General features: G+C 35.5%; 1 protein-coding gene across 1 annotated transcript in view; it reads right to left on the bottom strand.

The window, feature by feature from the left end:
- Positions 1 to 5,127: 5,127 nt before the first annotated feature.
- BPNT2 (3'(2'), 5'-bisphosphate nucleotidase 2) overlaps positions 5,128 to 13,447 on the bottom strand; it is a 30,508-nt gene continuing 22,188 nt past the window's right edge. The window contains exons 4-5 of the mRNA XM_012774097.2: positions 10,687 to 10,848; positions 5,128 to 8,842 (exon numbers count right to left, since the gene is read on the bottom strand). Of these exons, the coding sequence (XP_012629551.1) occupies positions 8,571 to 8,842; positions 10,687 to 10,848 (434 nt within the window). The 3' untranslated portion in view covers positions 5,128 to 8,570. The remainder of the gene's footprint in view (positions 8,843 to 10,686; positions 10,849 to 13,447) is intronic.

A 13,447-nucleotide genomic window follows, 5' to 3' on the forward strand; every position in this document is an offset into this window, starting at 1 on the left:
GAAGACATGTGCCTTCTCAAACTAAATTAAAATTTTGTTGAAATAATTTTTTATTGCTCGAGATACTCACTTCTTGAAATCAAAAGGTACTACACACATGCAGAGTCAGGAAAATATTGTCCAGAATTAGAAGAAAATATAAATCAATAGAAAAGATGTAGAAATGACACAGTTGATGGATAATCAGACAAAACTTTAAAACAAATATTATAAATATTTTTAAGAATTTAAAGTAAAACATGAATAAAAGGAGGAGGCAAATAAAAACTAGAAAATAACTAATGGGAAACTTTAACACTGAAAGTCACAGTATCAGAATAAAGAATTTCCTGGATAGAATTAATAAGTTAGATACAGGGCAATAAAAGTAAATTGGAAGACATGACAATGAAAATTATCTAAATTTAAGCAGAAAGAGAAAGAGACCAAAAATCAAAAGAATAATGAGCAAACGTCACTGGCCCCTGGGGCAGCACTAAGCAGCCTAACTTAGAAGTAACTGCAGTATCAGGAGAGAAGCTGAGAAGGGAGGACTGCAGAGTATTTGAAGACATAATGAGCACAAATTTTTTTATATTTGTTCAAAAGTATCCTTTTTGAACAGGATACTTTGGATACAAATCCAAGGTCAACAAACCCCAAGCAAGATAAGCAGAAAGGAGACCACACCAAGGCATATCATAACTAAACTGATGAAATCCCATGATAAACAGAACATCTTAAAGCAGTCCAAAAAAATGTTATATATAGGAGATTCTGCAATTTTGGCTGATCTAACCATTAAAACATATGCTGTAAGGACATGAAAACGTCAAAGTTATGTTGCTTAGTGAAAAAGCAGAGAAAAATAGCCATATTTCTATTATTGTTGAAAGAAGCATATATAGGAAAATACAGGAAAAAACACACATGTAAAAACATGAAACATGGTTATTTTTGGGTGGTGGGATTAGGGTGGTTTTATCTTTTATGTTTATCTGTATTTTACTTATTTTCTTTTCGAGCATGTGTTATAATTAGGAAGAAAACTTAGTTAAAATAAAAACTACCTCCAGTCATACCCCCACAATAAATTTTAAAATCTCTTAAACTAACTTAGTGATATATTTTAAAATTGTTCAGTGGAAATGGAAAAAGAGAGTCAAAGGACAGTGATAGGCTTAATAAGTTCTTGGCGACAGAGTAAAAACAGGGGTAGGCAACTAGAGAAGGTGGATGAACAAATCTCTAAGTTTTCTAACTTGGGAGGCGTTTTGGACATGTCTTTAGCTAAGGAGATTACTGGAGGTTGGGTGTTGAAATATAATTATTTCAGATTTGAACATGTTGAATTTGAGGATGTCGCAGTATAGTCAATTAAAGGTATGCATTTTGAAATATGGGTCCAAGGTGTAGGAGACATTTAAAGCAGGGAGATACAAATTTGGGGTCTCGGGCACGTTGGTGATAGTTGAAAATGCCCTGGGAGAATATGCTGAATATAATGAATAGCGGCCCAAGAATGGAACCACTAGATTCCATTGAAGGGGATCTTCACAAAGATTGAAGGGATGGACAGTAGCAGAGGACCCAGCAAAGACAGTGAAAAGAAGTCAGAGGTGAGAGGAAAACAGAAGAAAATGAGGTTATTGAAATAAAAGGGATGAAGATAGTTTCCAGGATTACTCAACCATGACAAAGTTCAAGGCAGAGAGGTACTCCATTTTGCCCTCTTTACAAGCTTACCTTCCGTGCTTTTGCATAGTCCATGACCAAAGACAGCTGTTCCAGTGCAAGGGGTGGACTCTCCTTACACTTGGGTGGCGGCACAGGGCTATACCACATGATGCTACTTTATTATGTGTGCTACTGAGGAAGAGAAATTTTTTTTCATGTCAAGATACATGACAGGCATGGTAACAGAATCACAAAGGAGAGCCATAGAAGTGACCTGTAGTATTCCATGAAATTAAAATATACTGTGATAAAAACTCACCAGCCACCATGGAAATGTCTGGTATTTTCTGGATAGATGGCATGGACTTAAAAGTGGTTGCTAGGGATTTAAATTTGCCCTATCTCACCAGTGGTTAGAAAAAGAAAACAGCAAGTGAAAGAGAGATAGATAGACAAAGTACACCACTCACCAACTGCCCTTTCCTGAACTTTGCATTTAGAACAATAAATACAATTATTATATTTTAATATGAACTCAATATTTCAAAGGACTCATAAGCACTATAAAATCATATCTCAGAGCTCTTAAAAGGCACCAAGAAGGCCACGTACTTCTTACTGTATTGAAACAGGTATTTTCTGCCACTTTCTGTAACTGCAGCCTAGGGAATGCCTGGAAGTATACGGAAGTAGTGGCAGTGAACGCCAGAACACCGGCTACCCAGACATTCGCAGCTGGGGCAGGGCTTGCCAGATTTGGGAACCAGCCCAGGATCCCTCATCCTTCCATCTTTAAAAGTCGACACATACTTCCTCAAGAAAAATTTTGGAAAAATCATGCATTTGAAAAATGTCAATTTATATTTAATAGTTACGAAGTATAGCTGAAGAAATTCAGGTAATATGGGTAATAAAAAGCTTAAAGAGACTGAATGATGTCTGTTCATCATCTACAAGACTTGAGAACAACTGCCTTGGATTTCTTTTTCATTACACTTTTTAGATTACTACCTTTCTACAAATTTGTTCTTTTCTTCTTTTGCTTTCCTTTTCCTATCCTCCATCTTACTTTAAAAGATCTAATAGATTTCAAGTTACAGCTTTGTTCTGTCATATGCAACCATTCTCAAACAGATGACTTTCCCATACATGATGAGAAAGAAGATGGAAAATTCTATCTTAAGAGTTCAAAAGCAGACGAATTCAGACAGAAAGTAGAACACAGCTCCCAGGGCCTCGTAACAGCAACAGAGAATGGGGAGTTACTGCTCAAAGGGTATAGATCTCCCCCTGCCAAGTTTTGGTTTGGAAATGATGTATAAGTTCTGTAAATGGATAGTGGTGATGATTGCACATTATAAATGTATTCAATGCCACTGAATTGTACACTTAAAAATGATTAAAATGGTAAACTTTTGTGTTTCATCATAATTAAAAATAAGAGAGAAAGAGAACAGATCCATCACCCCATCTCTTTCAGACATGACCAATTTATTCAGGGAATTCTGTTTGGCAAAATATATCCGGGGCAGAGAGTTTGGGATAATTATGTCATTGGAAGCAATCACATTTTCTATAATGAACTGGCCTAGGGTAGTATCTGAAGGCAAAACTTTTAATAACAATTTAGCATATGGGTGTAAATCATAAATATTTGCAAAGAAAACAAAACGAGCTTATACAACGAGGGATGAACATGCTAATACTAGTAGCAACCCATCAGTCAATCTCGTTTAACACACTAAGCACCTGACTTGTGCGAGAAACTGGGCTAGGTGCTGGGGTTGAGGTGGAAATATAAAAATCAAAAGACGTGATCCCTATCCTTAAGAAGTTTACAATCTAGTAACAGCACATAAAAATAGTGCTGTGAGGTATAAAAAGTTTGCTCTAAAAACATGGAGGAGAGTTAATTTCCTAGTACAGGTTGAAATTGGGACACACTGGAATTTGGTGGTGTGGGGTGAGGCAGTTTATAACATGTCAAGCAAAGAAAATGGTGTCTAAGTATGTGTTGGCAATGGCAAATGGTCTAGTCTAGTTCTTCCACAGCTTCAAATATGTGAAAGGGGAAGGAGTATTCAAAGGTCCAGTATTTTTAATTTCTCTCATCACTGTTAGCCCGGTATAAAAAAGGGATTAACAGGAAGTGAGGATGACAAGAAAAAAAGTTTGAAGAGGCAGGGGCATAGACACGAAACGGAACCCCTGGTGCAAACACATCTAGTTAAGTTCACACCATAAACTAGTAAAACCAGTCCTAGCAATGCCACAGTTCATGGCAATCAACATATGGTCTCTCCTGTGGGACTGAAAAAGCTAGCTTGGGCTACTGCCCGTAGTGGACAACAGGGCAAAAGGAAAATAAAAGTCCATAAATGTCCCCTCCTATCACAACTTAAGTGAAGAAAGGTGGCTAGAGGAGATAATTTAGGGTGAGAGATGAAATCTCATGTAGGTTAATTGATCTAATGATAACTCAGATGCTTTATTTCCTATTACAAAAAATACAGATGAGCAAGTTGTTCCTGAACAAAAATTTACTATGTGTATAACATACACCTCAAAATAAATTTTAACGGAACATACTACTAATCAGTTTTTGCTTTCACAATTTACACAAATAATGCTAATTATAATACTTTAGGGAACCTTTACAAACACAATACATAACAAGTTGTTTTAATATTATTCACCATCCTTAACTTCCGAAAGTTTGGCTTGTATTATCTGAAAGGAAAACTACTTATAAATCTCATTTTCCCACAAAATGAATTAACCACCCAAACTTAAAAATTAAAAATAAATAAATAAAGCTTTGCCAATGGTAAATTGGATGCATATACCTGCCAAGCTTTAATGAAATAAACAATTTACATAACCAGCATCTCATAAAACCAAAACCTCCTTTTGAAGAACAAAGTTCAATTCTTCTTGCCCTCTCTCAGTAACTACTAATCAGAATTATAATTCTTTCCCCCTTAAGAACTGTTCTGGTTTGTGGTGTCACAAAATATAGTATTTTTAACATTCACAAACTATTAAATTGCCGTGAATAAATATCTATTTTTTTAGACCAAAATGATTCTAGGGGACTAGGAGAACAGATATAATATTATATTGAAATGATTTCTTTAAAAGTAAGATTTGTAAAAATGTGATCTAGGTCTAATATTAAAATTAAAAACCAAAAGATGAATTATCATTTCAGACCTATATACATCAAAGATGCCAGTTCTTATAAAAACATACTTTAGTTGTAAATGCTGTTATGAAAAAATAATTTTTATCAATTTTATTTAATTTTAATGAATTTCCCCTATCTCTAACATTAAAAACATTAAAAGAACTTAAATTTTAATGGCAAAAAGTTCCTATTTTCCCCATCTACTAAAAAAAGGTTTTGTTTTCCCTTATTAACATACAATGCCCTATTGTTAAGGCACAACTTTTTTAAATGATAAAAATGAAACCATAGTTTAGGTTTATTTTACACAACAGTTAAAAGACAGACTTTTTGTAGACATATAATTAAATACATCTTTAATTCAACCAAGATCGAAAATGAAAAATCACTGTTTCTATCTAGGACCAGTCAACACATAGCCAAGAAAGGTAGTTGCAGCTAGAATAATCCCAACACTTCCTGTTTTAACCTGTCAGATTGTCTCCAGAAGGCCATCTTCAAAGTGTGATCCAGGAGAGGAAGCTAAATATTTTCCTTTCTGTGGTGCACTCCACCTTTCTTTACTTATGCTCGGGCTTTCAGACGTAGGGGTCACCTTCAAAGCCTGAGTGAAATCCAATGTTTGAGTTCAATATCAGAGACCAGGGCAGAGTTCTTGATCCTGAGGGTCAGGGCAGAAGTGTGCTTTGCATCTTCCCTGTTACCTTCCCCTCAGCTCCCCCGCATCTTCCTTCCCACATTCTTCTTAGCCACCACCTTGCCCCACCTCCTCTGCCACCATTTACAAAATACCCAAAGGGAGCACCCAGCAAACAGAAAGAATTTGTACAATTGTTACTTAAAACATATAAACCAAAATGCTCTTGTTACTTCCTTATAGTCAAAAACAAGTCATCTGAATATTATTGATTTAAAAATCAAGAAACACTAAAATTGGGGTAGGGAGGCAATCACATACCAAAGACAAATATGACCGTTTCAAAGGCCCTTGTACATTCAAATGCAATGGGGGATACAAGCAGGAAACCAGGAAAAGCAAATGTGCTCAAGCAGGCTTATCCACTCAGCTCTCTTGTATTTTCTATAAATACATTTACATTCTTGAGAGATGGGTTTCAGCAGCCAATCTAGAGAGAAATGTGTACATAAAAGCATCTGGGGAGGTATACTGGCTGAGAAGGAGAAGCAGAGATAGAAGGAAACATTAACAGGCAGGGGAGATGGTCACAGGGCAAAGGACATGGCCGGGAGACAGCTGATGGACACTGAGATTATGGATGTCCCTACTTCTACTAAATATGACACATAAAACTCAATTTTAAGAGAAAATTATCCTTTAAATAAGGGCAAAGATGAAGAAAGAGAAGGCGAGGAGTTGGGGAGGTATAGATCACTAAAAATAAGCTATACTTATTTTGCTATAATTTAGAAATTTTGTATAATTCTGGGAAATATATGCCTCGTTCAGGTGTTTTACTGCTATGCTCTGGCACAATAATTTCTCATATAAATAAATATAAATACTGTTCCTTGTACTTATACTAGTTCTGCAATGTATATTGGCTTTTAGAAACAAAATTTTAAATAATGAACTTTCTATAAAAGCACTTAAAATTAGTAACTAGACTACACCTGACAAATTAGAAAAATAATATATTTAATTCTTGGCCAATATCTTAATTTTTACACACAATACACATTCTTCACAAAGTCGTTATCTATATATTCAGATTAATAAAATTAAACTAAAGGAATCATGCTTGCTAATATGGTTTTGTTTCCACAAAATCATACATTTTCCAAATAATATTGAAAAAATTCAATTAAATTCCATTTTCTACTTGCCAGCCCCATTTCTCTAACTCTTGACATGCTACAATTAAAACAAATGCTTATACCACAGGACTCTGGCAACAGCATATGCCTTTGCCATCTCTCCTGAGGAATAAAAGATTGCCTCATCTTATTGCAAAGTAAAAAAGATGAGGTTTCTAATATTATTTTCAAAATTCCCAAGTCCTGTTTAAATATCAAGTGTTCCAACTACCAAAACTTTGAAAACATTTTCACTGAACAAAAAGCCTATCTAATGAGACTGAGTACCTTATCAAGTTTGTGACCAGTTGCTAGAGATTGGGTGAAAATTTCTGTATCATACTAGATTCAGTTTACTAATGATGCATTTAAAGGCTCTGGACAATGTAACATACAAATCTAAAGTATGTGCATCCTACCATGCTAGAATGTGCATTCTTTGGTGAATTTTACCTCCAAGATAGGAAAATGAATGGGGTGGAGGGCTAGGGAGAGAGACAGAGAAAGAGAGAGAGGCAGAGACATCAAGACCATGAGAAACCTCTCTCTGTAGTGTGCTATGGAATACAAGGGCACTGAAGTCATATGAAATAATGTGATTGCTTACATGAAGTTTCCAGATATCACACAGAGAGAAACCACACATCCCAACAAAAGATAGTTCACAAAGCAAGATTCTAGTTATGGTGACACAATAAATATGTCACAACCTTTTTTCCAACCAGATTCTGAGGCTGAATACAAAAAATTTCATCAAAAAGTAATTTTAACCTTCATTATTTTAATCTGAAGGGAATATAGAGTATCTCAAAGTTACTACTTTAATAGTTTGGTATGGTTAGATATGTTTATTATTAATAATAGTAAAAGCAATCATGGCAAAATATGAGCAACCATACTCATTCTTGATGAGAAAATCTTCTACATACAAACCTAGCACATTTTAAAAAATTACCAAAACAAAGTTTTTGAAAATAATGAAAGCTAGTTCAATTCATATAATGTCAAGTAACTTTCAATTATAATAGAATCATTTATATTCTTATAGTTGTCTTATAGCATATTTTATCCCAAATGAAAAATGTACCAAAATCATAGTGCTAAACTTGAAACCTTAAACCAAACCTCACAAGTTAAAGACTAAAATGTTGGTGAGAAGAGAAAGGATGGAACCATGCTTCTTCTACAGGGAAAATGAAAATCAATAGCAAGATGGCAGAAATGTTGAACCAATGGGCACAAACACAATTTTTATAAAAACAAAACGCACACACACACATACATACAGAAATTATGAGTACAAGTAAACTTATATATTTTCTACTAGCTGGTGAAGCTATTATTAAATTTTCAAAAAAAAACCTAATTTAAGTCTTTTCTATTTCAATACATAAAATATTCAGTAACATAAATACAATCTGTGTTGCACATTAATAAATGTGTGGCTTCTTGTGCTTTCCATCCAAACTAAAGGTAAAAATCCCTAATTACTTTATTTTCAATGAGATACAATTATAAAGTTAAACATTTACACAAAATCAATCCTTCCTTCAGCCCAATTCATATGAAAGTACTAATAGTGAAGATTCATGATGTTGTGTGAAAATGGTAACTCATAACAGTGTAGACTTGGCTATAGATTTTAATTCACAAATATATATATGCGCCTGTGTATGACAACTGTACGAAAATAGTCTCAAAAATAAAGACAATACTTGAGACACGAAGCAACCCATTTTCCCCCATTTTGTATCCTATTATAGGGAAAATAAGTCTCTGATGCTTCATAAATACTTTAAAAAGTTTGGAATGGCCTTAACCGTGCATAGTCTCCACCAATCCTTTGAAGCTTCCAGCATTTCAGGCTAACCATTTCAGCTCTGGAAGAGTGGCACCCTGTAATCAGTTACGCTTATTTATGTCCTGTCTTTTCTAGATCGGGGAGTTTTCTGACCAGAGCTTGGTGGTTCATTCCGATACTAGCGAGGAGTCCCCCTTCGATGCCGTCTGAACCAGTATAACTGATTTCTTCACCACTCAGAGTAGTCATATGTCCCCCCAGGGCTCTTAAGATGGCATTGCCAGCACATATATCCCACTTTTTGATGTATGTCACATGGATGTACAAATCAGCTTTTTCTTGACTCTTATCAGGCACATCCAAGAGTGCTAAAACTTTATAACCTATAAAAGATAAACACAGAGTTTAGGTTATTGTTCAAAAGCTTTTAAGAAAGTAGCATACTTTTTGATTAAGTGCATTGTTAAAAATAACAGGACAGGATGTGTGTTTGTTGTACTGTCTTTGGAACTACTTTCTAAGTTTAAAATTATTTCAAATTAAAAAAAAACAGTACAAACATTAAACTCAACAGAGCAAAACTACACTGCAAAGTAACTTATTAAGTTAGTCTCAAGTGTTACCAATATATGCATATGAGTTTTTAAATTTAAATCTACTTTGTAGTTGTTTTCTATGAAAGGACACATTCAGTATATGCTATTTTTTTATGGAATGACATATGACACCTACAAGTTTCACATAAACATCTAGACAGGCTTGATTTGAAAGATGAGAACAAAAAGTTTAATACTACCACCCTAAGTCCTTTTTTGTAATGAAACAAAATGTAAAAAATAAAATAAAACAAATGCCGAACAAACTGGGACTAGAATCTAGTTTATCTCATCCCTACTGGGTATTTTGGACATACCTTTCCTAACCAACCTAACAGAGAGTCTATAAGAAAATAATGAAGCCACATTAAGGAAGGTAGATAAATATATGGAATCAGCAAATTAAAACTATTAGTCTTAAAAGTTAATAACTGTTAACATCTTTTATTACTGTGCTGAAAAGGTTTTCCAACATAAGTGTTTTCTGGCCCATAATTTGCTATTTTTTTTTTTTTTTGAGATAGAGTCTCACTCTATTGCCCAGGCTAGAGTGAGTGTTGTGGCATCAGCCTAACTCACAGCAACCTCAAACTCTTGGGCTCAAGCAATCCTGCTGCCTCAGCCTCCCAAGTAGCTGGCACTACAGGCATGTGCCACCATGCCCGGCTAATTTTTTCTATATATATTAGATGGCCAATTAATTTCTTTCTATTTATAGTAGAGATGGGGTCTCGCTCTTGTTCAGGCTGGTTTTGAACTCCTGACCTTGAGCGATCTGCCCACCTCGGCATCCCAGAGTGCTAGGATTACAGGTATGAGCCACCACACCCGGCCTCATAACTTGCTATTTACCTGAATTAAAACACTTCTGACATGTTAAACAGTATTTATAACAAGAGTCATCAAATAGCCTCTTGGGCCAAATTCAGGTCATGGCCTGTGACTGTAAGCTCTCAAGATAAAAATTTTTTTAAAAAATATTTTTTAAAGATGGTTAAAAAAAAAAATCAAAGAATACAATGGTATGCAATAGAGACTGTATGTGGCTCCTGAGGCCTGAAATACTATCTGTCTCTTTCAGAAAAACTGGGCTAACCTCTGATCTATAATTAGGTAATACAGTAGTGTAGAACAAACAGTAAGCTAGGTGGGCACTACTCTCACTCATCCTAGATATGCAAGTTGAAGAGTTCAGGGGTGTTAAAAGTGACCCAAGGATTAGTCATTCCAATGATACCTATGATGACTCCTGGCATCCTTCTGTCATAGGAAGCATCCATCTTAAGTGCTTGGTTTTTCTTCCTGTCTCTGATATTCCCACAGTTAAACTAATAGGGAAATTATTTTGAAATCGCATTGTATAAAATGCAACCTCTGATGGTGTATCACTGATGGGAAGATTTTTTTGTAGTATTCAAGGAAGAGAAATCAATGTTGTGAGATTGTTTCTTTCTGCAAGGAGGCCAGTGTGACTGAAATCCCACCCAAGTAGGAGACCAAGCCTGCCTTGAGAGTATACTCCATTCCTTCTCACTTTTTTCCCTAGCATGGGACAAGCAAATCAGTCTTCCAACATAGCCTTGGCCATGTCAGTAACAGTCTCTGGGAATCACATGGAAACAGAAACATACCAGCACCACCAGCTGGGATAATTGTACTCTGGTTTCCAAAAGTCTGAAGAGCAACCTGTTTGACCATCCCTGAATGGGAGCGAGACACAACGATCTTTGGGGTCTTCTCATTGTAGGAAGGGCGGGCTTTCACATTTGAACCACCGTCTACCATCGCCCAAGCTGAAAAGCAAATATAACATCCATTAACAGAACTAAAGCTTTAAAACTAAAAGTTACTTATACTCTTCAGAATTCAAAGTACCAACTGACTGACAAATGTCCTTTTCTAAAAAATTATTTGTATTTTTTTTCTAAAACAAAGTTTTATCTTTTTTCTGAGTACAACAGTAATATATTTTCTTTTTACATTAAAATAGATATGTATTAAGACAATGCTATAAAAGGCCATGTAATCCTGCCCAGTCTGAGATAATGGCTATTAAATGTGTGGCTTAAGGATTCCCATGCTCCAGAGCTCCCCACTGGGTGTTGGCTGAGTCTCTAGTGGGACCACATTGCAACTTCTCCTTGCATCTGCACAGCTTCCTTCCCTCCCTTCCATAACTTTAACCCCAAGAGCACTCGCTAATTAATAAACATCCTAAAGCTAATCTGCATCTCAAAGTGTGATTCCTAGGGAACACAACCTGTAACATAAGTGCAACTAACTTCCCTAATTCAAATTTTAAAATTCATTTTCCTCCTATATTACCTCTACTTCTGAGGTAATATATTCATGGTTTCAATTATTTGTACATTAGCTCAATCTCCTAAGTAACTTTATAAACAGAAAACAGTATTAGAGAGGTAAGTGAATCAGGTTTACACATCAGCTTTATCAGAGTGTATAAAAAGAGAAAGACTTAGATTTCAAAATAGAACAGAATTTTTAAAAAGGGGAGGGGATGTCAGAGATGGCTTCAGAAGTTCTCAGTTTATAAGTTTTCTTCACTGTCAAACTATACAAGAAAACAAACTTACTCAGTGTTATCCCAATTAGACTGTTGTTCTAGCAGTCACTCACTATGGGATAAAATATAGTCCACCATGGCTAGCAATGAAAGCAGCTGCATCACCAGCTTATTCCTGGCTGCAGAAAAAAAAATCAAAAAAATTAGCAGAGTCTGGGTCTCTGAGTTCCCCAAAGATGATGGCAGTCTTCTAGACTTTTTGTATACCTTCTTGTAAAAACTGCACACAGCAACAAGGAGAGCAAATAGAAACACTCATGATCTATACAGAGTAAGTAGGAGACAGAGGAGAGCTATCAGCACTAATGTAGGAGAAAACAGGGGAGTAAACAATGAAGATCAGCAGAACAAGCTCTGAAGCTGACCCCAGTGTGAGGATTACAGCAGGAACTTCACAGAGGTGCCAAGAGGCCAGAAAACTCAGTGCTGGTAGAACTTAGAAAATATCAGCCAGGACTTCTCCCCAGAAGAAAAAGGTCCCATCTAAAATGGGAACTATTAAAAACAGACCTGAAACTTGTCAACAAGGCATCAAGAAGAGGTTTGGAGAAGACATGAAACCAGAAAGTTGTCTTGAGAACATCTGGAGGTGGGGGCAGACAAGCTGGGAATGATGACACAAGACATCTTTTGTTATTTAGAAGGCAGCAACTAGAGCTAAAGAGAAGTAAAGGACTGAAGATAGGGGTCTTACTGAAACAAAATAAGATCAAACAACAAAGAAGAAATCTAAAAAAAAAGAAAAATGGCCCATGATAATAAAGATAAAGCCTTCCTTACACTAACAGAAAAGAAAGCTCCTGAACTCAACTCCTGAATTGTCGAACTCCCTTCCTGCCACCACTCTCCTATCAATACCTCAGTAGCTGGCCCAAATACAAAAGAAATATAAAACTGCAATGTCCATTTTAAAATATAAAAAGAAAACATATAGAATGTAGATTAAAACATTTCAGGCTACTTGAAAATTTCCACAATGCAGAGAAAAACTATGAACCAATATTCCAACATGATTAAAAATAAGTAAGCAACAAAATATGAAAGGAATGACATCAAACAAAAAGCAACTACTCAGAAAAGACAAACAATAGAAAGATGTGAAATGGGAACTCACATAATACAGGAAAGAAACTGGGGAAAAAAAAGACAAAATCACTGCAGACTTAGTACTAAATCATAGGATATATAATAAAAGGACTATAGATTTGTTCAAAAATATAGCAAACAATGAGAAAAAGAAGAAAATGTGAAACAAATAAATAGCTAAAAGGGTCCAAAGAGAAAGTGATAGATATGGAAACCAGTGAAAGAAGAATCAACATACATATATAAAGAATTCCTGAAAAAGAAAAACAAACTAATGGGATAGAATGAATCTTTAAAATTACGATTCAAGAAAATATCCCTGAAATAAAAGAGGACCTAATGTTTACAGTAAAAGACACGCTGAGTATCTAGGAAATCTGCCCAGAATGCCAACTCCGAGACACATCGTAGTTATATTTTTAGACTTAACAGACAAAGTTTGGTGGGTTGAACAGTGTCCTACCAAACTTCATGTCCACCCAGGACTTTCAGAATGTAAACTAAAATGAATTTTTAAGGCTCACCCCCAACCAGCTGACTAAATGGACCCCCTCATGGCCAAAGGAATATCCTAAAACTAAATTGCCTGCCAGGAGGAAAGAGGTCAGACATGCCTATCATGCTCCTTAGTTGGTAGCTGCCTATCTTGGCCTCTGTCTTTACATGACTATCTCCTGTCTTTCTCCTCTCCTCTTTTTCTCCTCTCCTCTTCTTATAAGAAC

This window comes from Microcebus murinus, chromosome 7 (assembly GCF_040939455.1).
Source record: "Microcebus murinus isolate Inina chromosome 7, M.murinus_Inina_mat1.0, whole genome shotgun sequence".
Lineage (NCBI taxonomy): Eukaryota > Metazoa > Chordata > Mammalia > Primates > Cheirogaleidae > Microcebus > Microcebus murinus.